General features: G+C 44.6%; 1 protein-coding gene across 1 annotated transcript in view; it reads left to right on the top strand.

Annotated features, from left to right (window-relative positions):
* ADRA1B (adrenoceptor alpha 1B) overlaps positions 1-22,227 on the top strand; it is a 44,147-nt gene that overhangs the window by 19,508 nt on the left and 2,412 nt on the right. The window contains exon 2 of the mRNA XM_025043163.1: positions 22,047-22,223. Within this exon, the coding sequence (XP_024898931.1) occupies positions 22,047-22,223 (177 nt within the window). The remainder of the gene's footprint in view (positions 1-22,046; positions 22,224-22,227) is intronic.

Genomic DNA, 22,227 nt, shown 5'->3' on the forward strand with positions numbered 1-22,227 from the left:
CAAGTGTCATTTCCCCTTTGCAGACTTCCACAACTCCCCAGGCCATGACTACTGCGCTTCTGTTCTTTCTCTGCCCTCCTTCTGTCCCCGTCAGAAGGTTGTTGCACTGGGCTGGACTGGGTTTTTGATGTCCGTCTCTCTCAGGGGACTGGGTCTCACCTAGCACAGGCCTGGCACTCGGAACTCAGTAAGTGAATAAAATCAAATCACAGGAGCTGTGAGAAGGACCTGCGAGGAAAGAACAGGATTGGTTCCAGTGTCCCTTCTGCTTCTGTCCCTGAAGCTGAAATATAAATAAACTTCGTGCACACACATGCACATACGCACGCACACATGCACACACGCACACTCCCCAAGATATTAGAGTAATTACCTGCGGTGCCTTTCATTTTCTTCTCACGCTTCTCTGTAGTAAATATGTATCCCTCTTGTAACAAGAAACAAAACAATTACGACGGTTCTGTAAACCGAGTGAGCTGAAAGCATAGAGGAGACACACGAAGTGTGAATTTCCCAAACACATCCCTGAAAAAGTTGGAAGTTACCTGAATTTCAATGTGATGTGCTTCTGAGTTAAGGCATCACAGTCTCCGAATTTCTTCTTCGTGATGTCTGTGACGGGACCTAGTTTGGAGCTGTGAGGTAGAGACCAGAAGGAAGGACATTTCCCCAGGATCTCTAAGGCCACTTTTTGGGAACTGTGAGTTTTTACAGACTGGAGAATAAGTACTGTGCTGTCCAATACAGTAGCTACTGGTTCGATTACATGAGGTAAATCAAATTTAAATTCATTAAAATGAAATAAAATTTAAAATCCAGCTCCTCAGTCATAGTAGTCACATTTCAAGTGTTCAGTAGCCACACAGGGCTAGTGACTATGTTGGACAGGACAGATTTGGATCATTTTCATCATTTAGAAAGTTCTACTGTACAGCCCTGAGTGAGAGTTCCTCAGCTTGCTTCAACCATGGTTGATGATGTCTCGAGAGATTGAACACACCCATTGGACCCATGAATATATTTTTTCTTTAAAAAATATACTTATGGAATGTAAAATGATGCAGTCACTTTGGAAAACTGCCTGGCAGTTCCTCGAAAAGTTAAACATAGAGTTGCCTTGTGACCCAGCAATGCCACTCCTGGTAGATACTCGACAGAATTGAAAACATATGCTCACCCGAAAGCTTGTACACAATGCAAAATTAACAATTAATTTTTAAAGCTCTTTATTAAAATAAAGCATAAATTGAGAGAATCTCTGTGGGAGATAAAGAGTTATAATAAAGAGCAAGTTTTAAAAAAATAAACTACCCAAGTAGAATCTGATGTTAGTTAATTGAGCTCTTATAGCCTCCCAAGGAAAGTAAACTTACTCTTAAAACTTTGCCCAGCCCTGAACTCTCTAGGGCTGAAAATACCCCCACAGGCTATTTCTTCTGGCTTCCTGGCTAAAAAACCCCAGACCTGAAGGTCCCTAAACCCCACACCCCAACTTCAACCTGATTAAAAATTGCTAGTTGGATGACTTCCTGTCTGTGTCACACATCTTCACCTCTCACTAACCAGATCTATCTAGGTAATAATGCCTGGAAGTTCTTTTATGCTTCCTGTAGCCTGTGCCTCTGCCGTGATGATTGAGGACACTGCATGTGACCTACTTAGGGGGATTTTGTTCCCAGGGGTCAGGGAAAAGATGAGATTTGCTTTTCATGTGATTTTCCCCCAATTTTTAAAAAACCTTTTCTTCACCAGATCACAAGAAAAAAAAAAAAAGATAAAATAAAAAGGAACACAATGGAACGCTTTCTCATTTTGTAGCTAAAATTCTGTGATTTCCTTCCAATCAGTGTATTATTACCTGGGTGACCAACTGACTACTGCAATTGGCCCTCACTCTCTCTCCCTCTCTGACTCCCGCTCCCCAACTTTATTTTTCTGGGTTCTCTCTTTCTTTCAGATCGGTAGCTCTTTATCATTCAATGAGCTTCTTCACCCGAGATTGGCTCATTTATTTACACTGCATCTCGGAGAGACCACTTTTACCTTTGTGAACTTCTCAAGGCTCAAAGGTCTTGTTCCCTTTGAACAGGAGTTCAAGCAGGTTTTTGTTTTTTTTTAACGAGACACTTCTAATGATAGCGATTTACTCAGGATGCCCCGGGAGCAAACGGCCCCGGTCGTGACAGCGGAAAGCTCTGGCAATCTGCTTTCTCACTGGCCGCCATCTCCTGTCCTGAGGGTCCTGCTCCTGTTTTCATTTCTTACATGTCTGACTGTGGTCCAGTGTCCTTCAGGGTGTTCATTCTTCTAGATACAAATTCCATCTGCCCTGTCTTTTGAAGAAAGATCGAAATAGCAGCACAAGCTCTCTGTTAATCAGTCAATAATTATACAACACGCAGAGAACGGCTAACACAGCCAAAGACACATCAGAATAGTGTCGAGAAACCTGGTCTCTGGACATGCCATATCACAATTTTGCCTAAGAGCCCCTAATAAATGGTAATTGTTTGCTCACAATAAATGAATCAGAGGCCTCAAGTGGGTCTAAGATTAACAAAGCCTTGCGATTAGCACCCAGGAAGCACAGCCGCCATTTATTTGCTCAATGTGCCGGGCCCTGTGTAAGCGCCTCACAGCCACTGTCCCCTGTAATCTTTACAACACCCCTGGAGGTGGGAGGAGATGCTTATCATTAGTCTACTTTTACAGACATGGAAATCAAAGTTCAGAGATCGAGAGGCTTATAAAGGTCACACAGCCAGATATCTGTTCAGCTCCTACTACATGTTGGGCACCCTTTTAGGCACTGCAGATATGAGTTAACAAGACAAGCAAAGCCTCCCCCTTCATGAAGCTTCCAGTCTTGGGGGTGTTGGAGGGGGCAGTGGGTAAGGAACGAATAGTAGGTATATAAAGGGACAATATAACATCAGGTTATTCTAAGTTCCATGGAGGAAATAAAATGAGGCGCTGTGCTAGAGAGGGATGGGATGGCGAGATCACGGGAGAAGCGAGACAGCATTGGGAGGAAAGTGCTCATTAAGGCCAGAAACTAAAACTTGAGTGGCTAGAAGGGACCAGCCTTGCAGGGACCTGGGGGGAAAGCGTTGCGGGCAGCAGAATAGTAAATGCAAAGGGCCTGGTTGAGCAGGGAAAATGGTAGCCGGCATGCTGGAGTGAAGAGAGAGGAAGAGAAAGGTGACAGGTTGTGTCAGAGACAAAGATGGCAGGGACATTTCGTATGGCCTTGTAGGTCAGGATAAAGAGTTTAGAGATTTCACTAAGTGGATTAGAAAGTCACCGGAGGGTTTTGCTTTGGAAAGGGGAATAATATAATCTGATTTACATTTTATAAAGACCTCTGTGCATAGAGAATGGATTGTAGAGACTCAAGACTGGAGGCAGAGAGGCCACTCAGGAGGCTGTAGCAGTGGTCCAGGAGAGGGGTGACGATGGCTTGAGACCGCACTCTGTTCTTACATAGAAAAATCTAGACCATCCAGGAAAAAGTGTGATCCAGGATTTACAGAGAATCCTCTCTCTTTCTTAATAAGTTGACATGAGACGTCTTCAGGCCTTGTCCCATCTTACACTGAACATGTGTAAAGTGCGTGCCACTTATTTTTGTTTAAACTTTTTATTGAAGCGTGATGTCCATACAGAAAAGTGCACCAGCCATAAGGGTAGGGCCCTATCAGTTTTTTCCAAAGTGAACACACCCCTGTAAGCAGCACCCAGCACAAGAAGGAAAAGATTATCCACACCCCCAAAAGCTCCCTTCCAGTCACTCTCTGGCTTCCAAGTGTGTTTTGCCAGAATGACTTTCTGTAAATCATTTTGCTCAGTCTCGCTTAACCCATGACCCCTTTTTAAAACAAAGTCACGTGCCCTCTGTGATCATGGATCCCCTTATACCACCAGCCAAGAAGATCTGACATTTGTATTCCATGATGTGTATTAAGAAAACAAGGTTTTCACAGTAAAAAATTGTATAATATTGAATTTGCTCTTTTTCAAACTCGGCATAAATTCCCAATTCCAGATTCTGCCCCGTCTTAAGAATCACATGGTGCACATTCTGGAAAGACTACAGGTTGCCTTTTTCTGGAAGAACAATCTAGAAATCCAATGGCACAGACGGTAGGAGTAGGATACAAGAGTTTATAATATGGAACAAAGACATGATTTCAAAGCTTCATTTAGGAGACAAGACGCTGGCAGAGAACTATTTATTGAGCACTTGTTATGTCCCTGGCGGTGAGCTAGGTGTTTTGGTATGTTATCTTATTTCATCTTCACAACCCTTTGATGATGGTAGCATTCTCTCCATTGTACGAATAAGAAAACCAAAGCTAGAAAAGTGAAATAATTGAGCCAAGTTCTCAGGGCTCGTAAATGACGAGAGCAGAGCTTGGAACCAGTGCTGCCTGGCCCCGTATCCCCTGCTCATTTCCCTCAATGAAAGCCGCCTCTCTCATGCTTTTCTTCCTTTGATCTGTATTAAATAAATTGAAAAATGTTGGTCTCAACATTTGGCTGCTGGAATAAGCCCCATTCCTTCTAATGATTTCCCTTTTACATTCTTTTTTAATACATTGACATTCAAAGTAACAGTAAAGCTATTCATAAATGAAATAGGGCAACTGGCTATAACTTTGCTTCTTTCCAGAAAGCAAAGGCTCTGTAAACTTGATGGGGTTTAATGCTTGCTGTAAATCCAGGAGAGAAATGAATGAGCACAATTTAAATAGCCCAACCCAGAGACTGGCTACATGAGGGACACAGGAGCCACACTGCATCACCATATTATCTGTTACTGAGAAAGGAGCCAGCAATTAGCAAAGCAATCTAGATTAACCATGTTAACATCTCTGGGAAGGGGGGCAGTGGGAGAGGGGAGGGAGATTCATGTTCTCCAGCCTTCTGAAAGCTCATCCAAGCTCAGGCTGTCCCTGGGTTCTTTGGCTTTGCGTCATGAAGGGAATTGATTTGATCAACTACATTGCTGCTGCCTAATTAGTAAGCGTGGCCACACTCGCCCATCGGCTTCACAGAGATTAAACTTGGGATCCTGACTGCGGACCAATTTCCGTAGCTAAAAGTTGCTGTATCTTTCATCCTCCACCCATACCACGTTCCCCAGAGTTAATCACAGCAGGACGTTAGCTGGGGACTAGAGGCAGATTTTCAAAGTCCAGGCAGCTGGGCCTCTGGGGTCCTCCCGCATTATGCGAAGACTGAGTCGTGAGGGCTCCGCAGGTTAAGAAGCCCCGCGTCTCCGCACCTGCCAGGTACCACCCTTCCCAAAGCACTTCCGCCCTCACCCTGTCATTCGAGTTTCCCTGCATCCCAAGAAGAAAAGAAAGTACAACTTTCACTTTAGACGTGAAGAAAGGAACCTTCACAGAAATGGTTACTCAAATCCGCGAAGTTTCTCAACTCAGATTAGTCATCTTTTTTTCAAAAGTAACTTTTATTGGGTTAGTTTTGTCTTATTGTAGCAAGTTATATGTGCTCATTGTAGAAACCGTAGAAGATACAGACAAACAAAAAGAAAATAACAAAACGCCATCCCTCGAACATAACCACTGAAATACTTAATGCATATTTATTCAGCCGTTTTTCTACGGTATGGTGTACGTACTCTTTGGTAACCTGCTGTTCATCTTTTGATATAGTATGAACATGTTTTCAATCATACTAATTAATCTTTAATGGTCGAGTTATATGGATTATTAAACCAATCACTTACGTTGGATATTTGGGGTTGTTTCCGATTTTTACTTATGATAAGTCATGTGGCAACAAAATCCATATATCTAAATCGTAACTAACATTTATTGTGTCTCGAGGACTGTGCTGAATGTCTTATATGTATTATCTAGTTTAACCCTCCCAAGAATCCTATGGATAAATAATAATGCCTCCATTTTACGGATGAGAAAACTGTGACCTAGGGAGGTTAAGTAACTTGCTCATGGGGTCATAGATAATGACTCCAGCGTCAGCAGCCTTGACCACTAAGATAAATTCTTAGAATTGTAATTTCAGGATAACCAAATGCATGTTAGTATAAGGTCTCTAAGTGATATTACTCGAGAACGTATGCCCTAATTTGTGCTCCCACCGTCAAGGCATGCGTGCCCGTCCGCTTAACATCATCACCAACACGGAGCACTCTTGATTTTTATTGTTCCTTAGAGAAATGAAGCCCAGACTTCTGATAGCTTATTGATACTCTTTAGAGCATGAATGCAACCCAGTTCCCGATCTAAACACTGATTTTCTTTCAATCAATGGTTCTTGCCCTTTTTTCGGTACATGGCTCCCTTTAGGAATCTGATGGAAACAATGAAGCCGCTGCACAGAAAATGCACAAAAGCACATCAAACGATCCTTTATTTTTCAGGGGTTCACAGATACCATTCAGTACTCCTGTGATTGCTAGAAGATTGATACATCAAGAACATTGAGCCTAAAACTGAAACCAGGACTAAGAAACCCAACAAAATGCTGATTTGACCAGATTATTATTTTAACAGTCCTGCAGTATAAGGAACCAGCTCAGAGGAGGCTGGAATAAAATGCCCAGGCACTATAATGGCACATTTGCCATGTGTGGATAAGGTACCCAGGTTAAGACTCTGCGCGTCTGAGGTCGTGCTGCCCTCCACCAAACCAGCAAGACCTCAGAGCAGATGGTCCGGCCAGCACCAACCTGCCTCCACTTGTGCATTTTAGTGGCCTCCAAAGAACAAGTCTGGGATCCTTCTGCCGAAGGCATTTCTTCACACGCTGGTGTTTCTCATTATCTCCCTTTGTGTCCTGCTCCTTTATGATTTGGAAAGGCTCGTCCCAGATCAGTCAGGCCTCCACCAACTCTACCGCCCGCTCCTGTCACAAGCCCTGGATTAGGACAGCAGGGGAAGGGAGCACAAGATCCAGGGCCTTGCCCGTCCGTCTGCTGTGAACGACGCCATGCCAAGCAGATTTTTCTGGGATCCCTCCTTGGCATGAGCACATGCTGCTGGGGGTAATGGGGCCATTTTTTGTAATGATCCATCGAGGCTCAATGACATTTTCAGAACTGGGGATGGAACACCTGGTCCCAGCCTGCAAAGAAGAAGGTGGACAGAGGAATTAGCACACTGGACTGAATTGCCCTCTGGGGTGACCCAGTGGAGAATGTAGCTCCATTTGGATGGACAGGCTGGGGCTGCCAGACCACCAGGAGGCACACACAAAGAAGGCCGGCAGCTCCTCCGGCCAGAACCAGAGTTCCCCTGGTCTTGCTGCCCATCCAGGACCTCCTTTAGCTTTAGGGCCTCATTTTGCACAGGGCTACCACATCCTTTTCAGAAATGTGGGGAGGAGTGGTGATGGGAAAGGGGGCTGTCCCGTCTTTTTATTGCCTGGCTTCAATCTATCTTTTGATCTCTGTTTTTCTCCATCCTATGAAAACTTACCCTTTGCCCTATCCTTCTTGGCATTGCCCTTCTGCAAATGATGGAAGAATTTCTGAGTTAAACATTCCTTCTCCCCACCCCCCACCCGCTGCCCTCTTGCATGCCCCAGCCTTACTTTCATGAGGCCCGGAGATGGCAGAAGGATGACTTTTCAATTCTAAATAATTGCAGTTCCTTCTGAAGTTGGCTGGGAAGATGAGTCATCTGAAAACTATATTCACACCAAAGCCCGGCTCTTCTTTTCCCCCTGCACCCTGCAGTCCCCTGTGGAACCTGCTCCACTTTTTAAAATGTCCTTCTAGTCCTCGGTTTCTTGGTGGCCGCCTCACAAGGTCGAAATGGCAGAAGATGGAAGAGCAGGAGCTCGTGAGTTGTAATGAGACTCTACTAGTTAACAGCTCTGTGACTCTGAGCAATTACTTCTCTTCTAACCCTCAATTTCAATGTCTGTGAAATGGGGACAGTAACTGTGCCATCCACACAGAATCGTTTTGGGTGCTGAATGGGACTGCATGTTAGTTAGAGGTTAGGCACAGTGCTTGCCACCTATAAGCTCTCAATAGATGGTGACGGCTGTGATTGTTGTTGTGAAATACAGATCACTACCATCTTCCGTATTTTCTTTGAAAACACCGTAAAGATTGAATCTATTTCTAACTGTTGTGAGAATCGGCGTACATTCTCTGCCTTCCTTGTGATCAGGACACGGTGTAGGAAGTCAGGCCTCCTCTCTCAAGAACTAAATAACCTTGAGTTACCGGCTTTCTGAAACACACTCACCCCGTGGCCATTGCACCCTCACCCTCCAAGGGGATCGGGTGCTGTTCCCTGCCCTTCCAGCTCCCGTCTCCTCTAAATGCGTGACGATGGAGCCATTTTCGCAAGAAAGTTCTCTGAGAGTAGCAAAGTCAAATAACACTTTCTTCCTCAGCCATCTCCCGCACAGTTCTCTCCATCCCTACGTGGAACCAGCGCCTCCTGGTTCACTTCTAGGCAGCTGCACACAAGTGTTCCAGAAAATAACAAGTCTTCAGTCTGTGGGAAACAGTATTAGGGAAACAGAAACATCATTACTCTAGGGTCAGGCCTGGAATCGAGTCCTGTCTCCACCGCTACGTGATCTTGAGCAATTTCCTTAATGGCTCTATACCATAGTTTTTCTCATCCATAAAATGGGCATGATAATTGTATTCACCCCATAGGTTTTTGGGGACTAAATAAAATAATCATTGAGGCCTCCTTGCTCCCCGAGTCGAGGCTAATCTCCTGGGTTAAGCGCTCAGCTAGTTCCAGGCGCCTGCTGCGAGCAAAGATCTAAAACTCTCCCTTGAACTGAGAAAAGAGCGTTTATTCACGTGGAAACAGGCGGAGAAAATTGTGTTTTCTGAAAATCTAGATTTTCTTTGGGAAAATATCTTAATGAGAGCTGAAGTTGGAAGGTGAAACCCACGTGCCCTCATCACCACCCCCATCTCTCTCCTCCCTGCTGCCCACAATAAAGCTGATGCCAAAGCTACCTGAGAGAGAACAGAAATGCTCACCTTAAAAAAATGTATAAGAATTGGAGCAATCTGGGAGGAGAGGAATCTGAGAGGAGATGGGGGCGGGGGACCCGGCCGTAAGTGGTGCTCCAAACTCGAGTTTCCTCCTGTGGACTCATTGCGTTGAGGTGTTATAGGCAGAGGCAGGCTGTCAAGGGACTGGAACCCAAGAAGCAGGAGAGGAAGGAATGACATTGGTCCCCCTGCCCCTCTCTAGCGACTCCTCAGAAAGGCTTCCCAGGATTTCGGGAAGGGGACACTCAAGATATCTCACCTAGCTTTCCAGGGGCGGGAAGGCTGGTAATAGTGAACACATTGTCCCGGCCAGCTCTCTGTCCCACAGGCCATCTCCAAGTTGACCGGTAAATTGTCGTCCAGGTACTTCCACCTGGAAAGTTTCCGAGAGGGTGAGGAGACTTTGAGCAATGACAAAGGGCAGCAATTTTAGGGTCATTTTATGGCCTACCTGTGGACATGGACTGCGAAGCAGGAGAAAGCCTCGCGTTGCGAAAACCTGGAAAGTGGCTTGTGCGTGGCCTCGAAGACTAATCATGTCATTACACCATATTCATAACGCCAGCCGTGTGCTTGGGTCTCAGGGTATAGGAAGGCGGGAGCGCGCTCTGGTGAGAGGCCAAGACTCTCTAAAGACAGCAGGCTGGCATCTCTCACTCTGTGGTTGAGAAACTCTGGGGCCTGCAGGTGACAAGGAAGGCATGACCCCAGATGTGGCCCCTCAGGAAGGAGTGTGTCCCCAATCAGGCCAGCCAAGTGGAAAGGAGACGCAGAGCTGCCCAAGACTTGCAGGCAAACCTGAACCTGGCCAACCAGTTTGAATGTAGGGGAATGTTCTGATGACCACCAGCCAGGAGACAGAACAGAGGGATGAGTCAGAAAGAGGAAGGCAGGGAAGTCAGCAGACAGCTGCTGAGAGAAGGGATGAAAGGCATAGACTCCCAAAGGCCAGTAACTGTCCCTGTTCTCTTGTGGAGCCTTTTATCCAAAGACACCAGGCCTTTCAGCCAACCAGCAGTTTCATCTGCTACCTCAGAAGGAAGGACTGAGTGATGCGCGGATGTTTGTTCTAGGTCTAGGCTCAAAGACACTGGCTGCAGGTACATTTGTATCTTCTCCCTAATTTCTGTTCCACCACTATAATGGGCAAATACAAAGCTTAGAATCTAGTAGCTAATGCCCCCTTGTTTTATCCATGAGGAAACTGGGGCCCAGAAATGATGATCTAGACTGAAGGTCAGGCAGCTACTAGCCCATACTGGTTATTTGCTCCTTGTACTTTTGGTTTCTCTCTCTCTCTCTCTCTTTCTCTCTCTCTCTCGCTCTCTCTCCCTCTCTTTCTCTCTCTCTCTCTCTCTCTCTCTCTCTCTCTCTCTGTCTCTCTCTCTCTCTCTCTCTGTCTCTCTCTCTCCCCGCTCCCTCTCCTCAAAAGCAATGACTGTTCACTGCTAAAAGAATTTCAAATATAAAATGAAAATCTTGCCATAAAGCCATCCTCCAGAGATAACCGCTAGGAACAGTTTGGTGTATATACACCTAGACTTTTTTTTCTATGAACATACTAACACGCACTCACATACATACATGTTTTTTATAAAAAATCAGCTCATATTAGGCATTCTCTCCTAAAATTTGCCTTTTTCTACTTAATTCTGTCATGGACAGGATTCTATATAGAATAGCTTACCATAAACAGATGTATGGTTTTTCATTGCATGAATGCTACATGGTTTATTTCATAATCCCCTATGTCGAAATTTAGGTTATTTCTCATCTAAATGGGTGGGGCAACATCACTATAGTCCCTTGTATTCTTATCTGTGCTCCCTTTTAAGAACACTTCATTGGATAAACTCCTGGATGTAGAGTACTTAGATCAAAAGCTGTGCACACTTTCATTTTATTATATAACACCAGTTTTCCACCCCAAATTTATACGCCTGGCCCAGAATATATGAATATGTCTGCTTTTCCACACCTTTGCCAAATTTAGTATAAGCAATTTATTTTTTTGCCATTCTCCCCATCTCTCCCTTACACTCTGGCCCCTCTGACTCCCACACTCCCGGGAACATATCAAGCTCTTTCATGCCTGGAGGAGTTTGCACATCCTGATCCCTCTGCCTGGAATGCCCTTCCCTGCAACCTCTCTGCTTGGCCAGCTCCTTCTCAACTCTTCAGTCTCAGGCCTTTCCCTAGCAAAACTAGGACTGCCCCACCCCCATCTCACTTTGCTTCGGTCATGATTTCTTCCCCCTTTAAGTTAACAAACATTTATACTACCTTCTAATTCCAATATCTGGGTATTCTCTAGTTCTATTTTTTAATATCTCAAGCAATTTTTTAAATATCTTCCAAATCAATAAACCTATTGTATTTTGCCGCTCTTTAATTTGCATTATTTATTTTCTAAAGAAATTTTATTGTTTTCATTAATTCATTGGCTTTCCATTGTATTTATTTGGATATCCATGTGATTTGCTTTGTTTTCTATTGAGTTGTTTCCTCTTCTTAATTTGAAACAGAGCTTCGTTATTAGAAATATTATTTCTTTTACTATCATCTGAATTACAAATATTTCTCTCAATTCTTCTTTTAACTTCATTTTCGAAGTTTGCAACCTTATAGAAATGTCTAGGCAAACATCAATACTTTTCTTTACAGATCCTGAACTTCTGTTATGTTTAAAAGGGTCTATCCTATTTCAAAATTATAAAAATACTTACTTATACCTTCTAATATTTTAGTAATTTTTATAGTTAAAATCTTGGATCTCTCTGGGTTTATTTTGATGTAAGACTAAAATAGGGCTCCAGCTTTGTCTCTACGTGGCTAGCCTGTTGTCCCAACACTGCTTATAGAAAAATCTTTTTTCCCATAAACGTTGAAATGGCATGTAAAATTCTCATGGATACGTGGTTCTCTTTATAGATTATATAATTTCATTGATCTACCTGCCTTTTCTTTCACTTCCTGCTCTAGTACTTTTCTTGATTACTGTGATTTTACGGTAGTTTTAATATCCGTAGGGCGGGCCGGCCCAAATTCCCAGCACCTCTCCTCTCTTTCATTTTAATTGACCTGGCTATTTTTTCATGGTTATTCTTTCACATTCTCTGTTCTTCCATATATTTAATTTTGGATCATTTAAGTTTCCCCCCAAAAAAACAAACAAACAAACAGACCTCCTGTTAGTATTTTAATGAGGTTGCTGTGAATGTACAGATTAATTTGAGGAGAACAAAAGTTATCTCGGATGAAGACTTCCGGTACTAAAGCGAGCTATGTCTCTCCATTTGTACATGCCTTCCTTTCATTCCCCTTTATAAAGGGATGTAACTTCCTTCACATAGGTCCCACAAACGCTCAGTTTCTAAAAGCGCTCTACAGGGGAATCGCTATTTCCAGTAAGGCCAAAGCATGGAACACACTCAGTTTGGCACCAAAGATGGACCCTTACGTGCTGTGGACACAGCTTCATCTCGTCTGCTCTCAACTCTGGGCCTATGCCAAGAAGTAGCTTCCCTTCTGGAAGATGGAATGGCTCAATTAATCAGTGGGTAATTGATGGCACTGACCATATGCTCAGCTCTGTGCTAGGAATAGAGGACACAGGCCCATCTTTAAGGAGCTTTGATGCTGCCTGCCTAAGGAGTCAAGCGTCACATCCCTTAGCAACAACCTTCCACGTTAAGCCACGTGCTGTGGACTCTGTTCTGATGAGAAAGGAGAAGGGGCCTGGAACTGTCAGGAAAGGTTTCAGGGAGGAAATGGGAACTGAACCTGGCATTGGCCTGTGGTTACCATTTAAATAAATAAAGAAGAGGAAGGAAGCAAAGTACAAGCAAGGGATCACTCCACAACCATTTATGTAGCACCTGCTACTGGGCTAGGCACATAAAGAGGAGGTCATGTGCTCAACAAATATTTTTACACATTCACTGTAAGCCAAGGTCTGCATTAGGTGCTAGAGAAACCAAAACGAGTAAGGTCAACCCTGGCCTCAAAGAGCTTGTAAACAAGGAAAACAGACTCCTAAACAGCTAAGTCCCATAGCTGTTACGATAGAAATCTGTGGAGAGAATAGCAGAGCCCCCTTAATCTGGTGAGCGTGCACCTCATGGGTACCCATGGATGGGATTCATTGGGTCTGTGAGCCCCTGAAATTATATGATGCTAAATTATTTGTGTAACCAGTATTTTTAGGTTAAGAACCACTAGAGTACAGTGACACAAAATTCTTGACTTCTAGATACTTGTGTTTTAAAGGCCAGATAAAATATATGTAAAGACAGCATTGCAAATAGCAAGTAAACAATTCGAGCCTTTCCCTGGTCCAGCAGTGTTCCAAGAGTTCAGAGGCAATATTGTCTTATGCCAGCTTTGGGAGCAGGCAGATTTGGGTTTGAGTCCCAGCTCTGCTGTTTAATAGCTGTGTGACATTGGGTGAGTTCTGTACATTGAGAGGCTCGAGTTCCACATCTGCACATTAAGGATTGAAAATTACAGAATCCATCCCTCCCTCCTGCCTATTGTGAGGGCGAAATTAGGTAAGGTGTGGGGTCACCTGGACCTCGGCAGGTCTTCGCCGCCAGCTCATTCCTTCCTCCTGCTGTCTCACTTCAGAGGAGGCACCTCGTGGACTGTGGCTATGAGAAGGGGGAATCTGAGCCAGGCCTGGAAAGGGTGGCGAGCAGGAGGGGAAGAAAAGCGTCTCACAGCAGTGGACAGCGTGACTAAAGAGAAAGCCAACTCACATGCGAAAAATCGTCCACTGCAGCCAAGTTGAGCAGGTGTTAGATTCCAGCCTAAGCAGTTTGAACTTTGTCCCACAAAGAGCCACTGGAGGGTTTGCGGCAAGGGAGTCAGTCCCACGGTGAGGTGGCTCTCAGCTCAAGCTCAGCCTTTGCTCGTCCATGAATCCCAAGATACCCATAAAAACGATTTTCAAAATAAAGTTGAAATGTGGGCTGAGGCCATGCTTCTCACCTTGGGATCTTGGTCAACGGCAGATTCTGAGTCACTGGATCACTGAGATTCCGCATTTCTAATAAGTACTCCGGTGGTGTCCGTGCGGTTTCCCTAGGAACCTCACCTTGAGCAGCCAGAGGCCAACATATCTCAGTTTTATTACTTTATTCCTATTGTTATTCGTGTAGCACATGTTGGCCAAGTGCCTGTCATGTGTCAGGCACTGTGGTAGGCCCTGGGGAGAGAGACGAATAGGACATGAACTCTCTGTTCTATAAGCTCACAGTCTGACCAGGAGACATAAGGCATAGCCCTAAGCAGCCGTAATTCAAGGTAGACGGTAATAAATGCCATGTTTTAGGTCCAGATAAAGTGCTTTGACAATTCAGCAAAGAGAGAGATTGTTCCCAGTTGAGGGAGAAATTGCCTGGTGCTTAAGGAAAAAATTGAAGTTTTTCTTAATATTAAATGATGAGTAAGAACCCAGACTTTAAAGCTGCATTTTAATTCTAGCTCTGCCACTTACTAGATATGTGACTTTGTTAATCTCTTAAACCTAAGTTTCCTCATCTGTGAAATGAGACACAATGAAGCAGGGCTGCTGGAAGGTTGCATAAGTGAAGTCTTATAAACATAGTACCTATGACTGGTTCCTAGTTCATTGTAAATGGTGGCTCTAGTGAATATTAGTCTTTAGTATTTGCTTTAAAACTTAACATGGGTCTCTTAGCCCCAAAGATATTATATTTGTTGGACAATTTCATGATCTCATTCCAGGGTTAAATGGCAAATGAAAATGGGAAAAGCTCAAAGGGAATTTCCAAATCCCAGGAAACCTCCCTTACAAAGCTGGTGCTGAGAGAATCAACAACTGTTTTAAATTTTTTGAGTTTTTTGGGGGGCCAAATTGTTTCAGCTGAGGAGACTTGTCTCGGCTGTAGCTACAGCCAAATGCTCCTAAGAGCCACGTTGGAAAGGAGTTCCACTCTGTTTACAAGCTGATCAAAACAGTGTTACCACCCGTTGGCTTCTCTGAAGTCACCAGCTTGTCTGACGCTGGCTGTGAAATAAGTTAAATCAAATGTATAATCCTATAGTCCAAGAACATCAGAGTCCAGAGGGATGTTACACACCACGTAGCCCCGGGGGGACCAGATAAATGATGCAGTAGGTCCTCATGCCTCCCATTGGTCTCCAAGCCCCCCCACCCATTGGTCATTTCTTCATCCAGTACTTACTACAGGACCTATGGATACAAGAATAATATAAAGAATTAAAAGGGCCCCCTTTCTGCTCCACAGTGAGGGGATACGGGCAGGGGGCCCACAGGCACATTAGGAGCTAACGGAGGAGGCTGCTGGGCTTAACAACAAAAGATTTCATTTCAAATCCTCTCTCTCTTACCTGTGCAGGACCTTGGGCAAGGGTGGCCCTCCATCTGTACCTCTGTTTCTTCTTCATTCTTTACAGTAGGGATAATCCACCTTGCTCACTGAGCTGGTATAGGGATTACATGAAATAAAACATAAGAAAGTTGGCTGACATATAGTAAGGACCCAATAAACTCAGAGGGGAAACCCAAAGAGGAATTCCTCCCAGTTTAGGCCCAGCGAGTCTTCAAACCTCTTCAACCCTGGGTAATCTACCTTTTTGAAAGAGAGAGCAGGCCTCAGGCCCTCTGTCTGGACTGATCTAGAGGTACTAATATTTTGTTTTCATCTTATTTTCCTCTACCATGACATTCTGTTTACATAGCAAATGATGCAAGTTTTTAAATAGTGATGAAAAGCTTCCTTAAAATGTTTTTAGTTTAGATACTGAAAGTGGGTGGATTTCAAGAAAGGCATTAAAAAGCTGTGGTAGAGTGGCAGATGCTCACGAAACCCTAGACTTGAGATGGGTGAGGCTTAACAGTTTGAGAGTTGCTGACCCCGTCAGGCCCATGATGACAGCTATGGATTCTACCCCTGAAAAAGTACATGAACGTCACATACCATTCCAGCTGGTTCAAGAACCAGCTAGAGCCCATCTTTAGGCCTGTACTGCAAAGAGCAGTGAGGTGAGGGTCCTGACACCTGGCCCATACAGATCTCACCCTCGTCACCGCCATCCTCGCCTTTGTAGCAGTCGTTCTGGCAGTAACCGCCGCATTGGCAGTGGTAATAGCAGTATTTGAAGCAGTCAGAATAGCTGCACTTGAGTGCTTTGAATGTGCCGGGCACTGGCCAAGCTGAAGCTCATCTCATTCACACAGAAAAGAACTATTGGCATCCCTGCTTCCAGGAAACTGAGCCTCACTCAGCTCAGGTTGCTTCTCCAAGGCCACACAGCGAGGAAGCCAGGGTCAGCATTTGAACCCAGGTCTACCTACCTGTGACATCTGAACAGGTCCTTAACCACTAACCCCCACTGCCTCAGTCAATGTTTATGGAATCAAAGAAATGACAATTTGTTCTGCCGTTCACCAGCTGAGTGACCTTGAGCCGGTCACGCACCTTCACTGAGCTTCCATTAAGGAAGGAGGTTTCCTGGCCCCGGCAATCCATGATTCTAAAACGTCAGACTATTTCCCAAGCAAGAGAAGTAGAGCCATGCTCAGGACACGCACAGTGAGTTGGTGGCCGTGCCGCAAAGCCCAGGCTTCCAGGAACCCTCATTTCCTATTGATGTTTGCTCCCCTCTCCTGGCAGCTGTCACGGCCCCCAAAGGTCTGTTTGGGTGCCCAGGGTGGAAGACCCCTGTCGCTGATCGTCTTTCATGCCAGAGAGGCTGCACTCCTCCCCTAATTAACTAGGGCTTCTTGGCTCCCACCAGGGCAGGCCAGCATGGCCGAGAGTGCCCCTAATCCCAGTAGCTACTGTGCTGTGGGGGAGAGGGAGGAGGAAAGGGGCCAAAACACGCAGGGGACCCCAGGCGCCCTGCAGTCCAGCCCCTGACCCACACTGACCTCTGCGGTGGGTATGGAGAAGCCGGCACAGCCCAGCAGGATGACAGGACCTCCATCTCCCAACTCACCAGACTGAATCCCAAGGCTGGAGAGGACCCAGGCCAAAACACTCACCTACAGGAGGGAAGCCGAGACCCAGAGAGAGAAAGCAACGTGCCCAAAATGAGACGCTGAGTTACCGAACATAAATCCCACACACGGGTTTCCTGGAATTAGATTTCCAGCCCAATCAGTGATTTACAGAAATCATAATTATTTGCTTAGTTAGTGTTAATGCAAAGTTGTTTCGGCGGCAGGCAGCTGGTACTCATACACAGCTGATGGGAGGGTAAACATCTCCTACCAGTGCAGAAGGCAGTTTGGCTAGTGGCCAGCACTTGAATGTGGAACTGACCCAGTGATTCTTCAGGTAGGAATTTATTCTGTAGAAATACTCAAACATGTAAAAAGCTAAATGCATGAGGCTTTTCATTATTGCAGTTTGTAACAACACCAAATTGGAAATCACCTATTTGGATATCATCAGGAAAGTGTTAAGTAAACTACTAGATATCTCGACAGTACGAGGTACCGCAGCTGGGGAGGGGGTGGGGGTGGTATAGCACCATGTGTCCTGACATGGGGAAATGTTATGTATATATTAAAGAAAGCAATTTGGGGAAAAGTATGTGGATGACCCCTCCACTTGAATAACGAAAGAATTTTCACTCTATATTTAAAAATTTTTTTGCCATGTATAATTTTTTTAATTCGGCATATATCACTTTTTTAAGTTAGTTTTTTTTTTTTTAATAGACTATTTTTTAGAGCGGGTTCACGCTCAAATTGACAGGAAGGTACAGAGATTTCTCATATCCCCCCTGCACTCACACCTGCACAGCCTCCCCCATTACCAGCATCCCCCACCAAAATGGAACATTTTTTACAATCCATGAACTTACACTGACACATCATTGTCACCCAAAGTCTATAGTTTACATTAAGATGCACTCCTGCCGTTGTACATTGTATGGGTTTGGACAAATGTACAATGACATGTATCCACCATTTATAGTATCATACAGAGTGGTTTAGTGCCCTAAAAATCCCCTGTGCTCCCGTTATGTGTCACTCTTGTAATAAAAATATGCAAATCTGGAGAGGAAAACAAAGGAAATGAAGACGGGGTTTCTACAGAAGGAATTTACTGTCCGGGCGGTGAACAAGGAGTCAGCCAGCCCGGGGATGGCTTACCAGCGCTCACCGGAAAACAAAATAAGAGAATAAGAGCTGGCTGTGTATGGTGTGTGGGGTAGAAAATAAAAAAGTCAGTCTGAGATGGGCGAGGTTAATAGGAGCCGAGTTTCTGGGGGCGGGCGATGACTGGGCTAGGATCTAGAGTATGTCTGGAAAATAGCCAAGCTCTATTATTATTTTCAAGGTGCCAGAACCTATGCCAAGAATTTTACATAGATATTTTCATGTATTCAAAATAACCCTATGAAACAGATATTGTCCCCATTTTATGGATGAGAAAAATTGAAACTGAAAGGTCCAAATAACTTTTCTGAGGTCCAACAGCCAACATACACACAAAAAAGGGGATTCAAAACCAGGTCTGTGTGATCCCAAACCCTGTGCCAAAGCCACAGGGGACACTGCCTAAATCAGCCAAGGGGAAAAAAAAAAATAACCTTATTCTCAGAGGAATAAACAGCTCAGGGAGCCCAAACTCAAAATGTGGCTATAAATAAATGCTCATGAGAAAAGCCAGCATCATCCCCTTACCTGAACACTTCTCAGGGCCATGGTCTTGGAGAGTACTTTGTAAGAAAATAAAGGCAAAGATTCAGCCTGTCTTTGTCCTTGACAAGGTGCCACCAGTGTGATGGAGGTGAAGAACCTACAAAGAAATGCCACTTGGGCACAGAAGGACAGAGTGACATTTATGGCTCTGTCATAACACCATGTGTGTCCCGATGCAATGATCTGTTAACACACCTGCCTCCCCACAAGCCTGTCAATTGCACGGGGCACAGACTACACCCCAGTTCATCTCTGTATCCCCACAGCTTGGCCTCACGCCTGGCACTTAGCAAGAGCTCAGGATTTTTGGAACGAATGAATGAACAAATGAATGAGTTTAAAATGTAAATAGCTACCACTATCATATGTAGTAGTCGGATCCATAAAGTGGGACCAACAATAATACTTTCATCAAGGGATGACTGTGATAATTAAATGGGCTCAGAGTTTAGCACAGGACCTGTACAGAGCATACACACAATATAAATGATTCTAATGAGTATTAGCTATTAGCATTATTGTTATTGTGTATCTTTTAAAAGAGCCAGTCCCTCAGGATAGATCCCCATTAAGCCATTTATTGCCTATTTTACTATCATCTTCAACAGGGTTTGCAAGCAAAGTTACAAGTTTGTCTTCAGCAAGCATGCTCCCCTGTTCTAGATCCTCCCTAACTCTGGCCGCGCTATCTATGCATCTCTAGCCTCCATCCCAGGCTCTACATGTCCTCATCCCAGGCTCTACATGTCCTCTACATGTCCTCTATATGTCCTCATGTGCCTACCTATACATGCGCTCCTCAGGGTAACGCACAGGGTTTCCAAGTTTTATCTCCCTCTCTACACTTCTCCCTGGAATTTATTCTCTGTTTTCCACTTTGTCAAGACCAGTTTCCTATACCCTTCAGACTCAGTAACAGAAACAAGGCCATCCCCCTGGACAGAGACAACTCACCCCAACATGGATACTAGATGTTCATACGCCATACTTGGATTTCAGCTGGGGCCTTCGGTACAGTGTCTTAATCCAAAGAAATATCAGGGATGGTGAGACAAAAATCTAATGGTACGAGGCTTGTCACAAATCGGACTACAGGTGCGCCCTCATCTGCCTCACCTAGAGCTAACCCAGAATGTAGCCCACTCCCACAGTTCCCCCTGAGTTGAGAAAAGAGGTCAGTGTAGTTAGTTAGCACTTACATTGGGATGAATGACCCTCTTTCCAAGTGTAAGCCCTCTCTGGTTTAGCCCTGCACCAGAAGCCCAGCCATCTCCCCGCAGCCAGCGTCCTGGATTGCTAAGCAGAGAAGTAGGAGGCTCCCCGTGATAACAGGCTAAACCGCAAATAATCGAGAAGGTCAGGTGCTACGGGGAGCAAGAGGAGAGGGACTCGGTCCAATCCAAAATCAAAGACAGGAATCCTTGTGGCATCTGTGCCACCACTTGTGAGATTTTCAACCCCTCTCTGAGTCTTGGTGTCTCTGTCTGCAGAACGAGGAGCTTGGACTATGTGATCGTTAAGGTCCCTCCCATTCAGTATTCTAGAGGTACAAGCTCTTCATTGAACAAATGGACTCACAGGTGATCCTGAAGACCAGGCCTCTGGGAAGCTCACAGTCTAGTAGAGGAGATAAGACAGGAATACGGAAGTTACTGTACCATAGGCAGAGTGTCACGGTTAGGGACGTCCTTCGAAGTTACAAAATGTTCTGTAAAGTATAATCCCATTTTAAAAAAATATTTAAATATGAATATTCAACATAAAAAATTACATTTTGGGGCAAGCCACTTAACCATTCCAAGTTTCACTTGCCTTGCATTTAAAATGGAAATTCTTTTTAATATTACCATAAAATGTTTTCAGACCTCAAACTCAGAGGAATGAGTTAAGCATGTTTCTTGATTCATAACACCTCGTCACCAGGCCTCTCTCTTATTGATTTACTTCCTTTTATTCTCAATCCCCATTCCCATTTCTCTCTGCCTCCACCTTTAGGCAACCATTTTGTGGTTATTATGTATTTTTTAATCTGAAAGTGGTTTTGCAATATGTGTGTGGTTGATGTATTGCTTATCTTTTTCTTGTTGATTTTCAGGAGTATTGCTTAAATAGTACCATGTTATAAATCTCATTCTTTCCTACTTTTTTCACTAAGAACAATGTATTTAAGACCTTTCCATATTGCTATAGGGACTCGTCATGCAGGGCCTTTACATGCTGCATAATCTCTATGCTGTGCATCTACCCATCTCTATGGTTCTGTAATTTCCAGTGAGAGACACCCAGGTTTTCTTCGACTCTTTGTCACCACAAACAACACTGCCTTGAGCATACTCATCCATGTCCCTTTATGGACCTTCATGAAAATTCTTTGCAATCTATGCCCTGGAGCAGAATTGCTAGGTTGGGACGTATGTGTGTATGCTTCTCCAGATCTTCACAGCCTGTGCCCCCACCAGCTGTGCAAAAGGCTCCTCATGTCCCCACAGCCCTCCCTACACTTGGCTCTGTCCAGCTTGCTAATTTTTGCCAGCCTAACAGATATAAATTATATCTCTTTATGGTTTTCATTTTAGTCCATTTGCCTAATTTTGAGTATCTTGTCATGTGCTCATTAGCCCTCTGGTTTCTGGTTTTGTAAATTGCCTGTTAGTTTTCTTTGCCCATCTTTCTACTGGGAATGTTATCTTTTTCTTGTCGATTTTCAGGAGTCCTTATATAATCTAAATATCAATCCCTTGACTGCCTTAGATATTGTAAATATCTTCACCCACCCTTGTCTTGTAGTTCTTTTTGAAGTGTTAAGTCATTTTCCTTTACCTCTGGATCAAAAAGATGGTCCTTCACCTTGTCTTCTTTTGCCTTTAAAGTTTTACCTTTCTCACTTAGGACTGTAATACATCTCATATTTGCTATGGAAATAAATCAGCGTCTACTTCATGGCATTTTGTGACGGATAAGATAATACAGGTAAAGCATCAGCACAGTGTCTCTGACCCGAAAGGTGTGTGCAGTTGAGGGCGATTACTATTATCGTTTGAGTCAAAATTGGTAAGCGCTGCCTTAGGAAATCTAGAGATATGGGAGCTTAGATGCTTTTTAGCTAGAGCAGGATAGCTAGAGGTTGGCCCTGAAAGTGGACGTAGGATCCACTCATTTTGAGACAGAAATTGCGAGCGTTCCGGGCAGAGGAGTGGCTAGGGTCCAGGCCTGGCAGCATCCCGCCCTTGGGCAACGTTTAGGGTGGAGAGGGCCCGCCTACTCACGAACTGCTGTCTGTCTTTCTGCCCGCGCCCGCCCCACCCCTCTCCCCTGCAGGCTCCCTGTTCTCCACCCTGAAGCCCCCCGACGCCGTGTTCAAGGTGGTGTTCTGGCTGGGCTACTTCAACAGCTGCCTCAACCCCATCATCTACCCGTGCTCCAGCAAGGAGTTCAAGCGCGCCTTCGTGCGCATCCTCGGGTGCCAGTGCCGCGCCCGGCGCCGCCGCCGCCGCCGCCG

This window comes from Pteropus alecto, unplaced genomic scaffold (assembly GCF_000325575.1).
Source record: "Pteropus alecto unplaced genomic scaffold, ASM32557v1 scaffold40, whole genome shotgun sequence".
In the NCBI taxonomy this organism is placed as follows: Eukaryota; Metazoa; Chordata; class Mammalia; order Chiroptera; family Pteropodidae; genus Pteropus; species Pteropus alecto.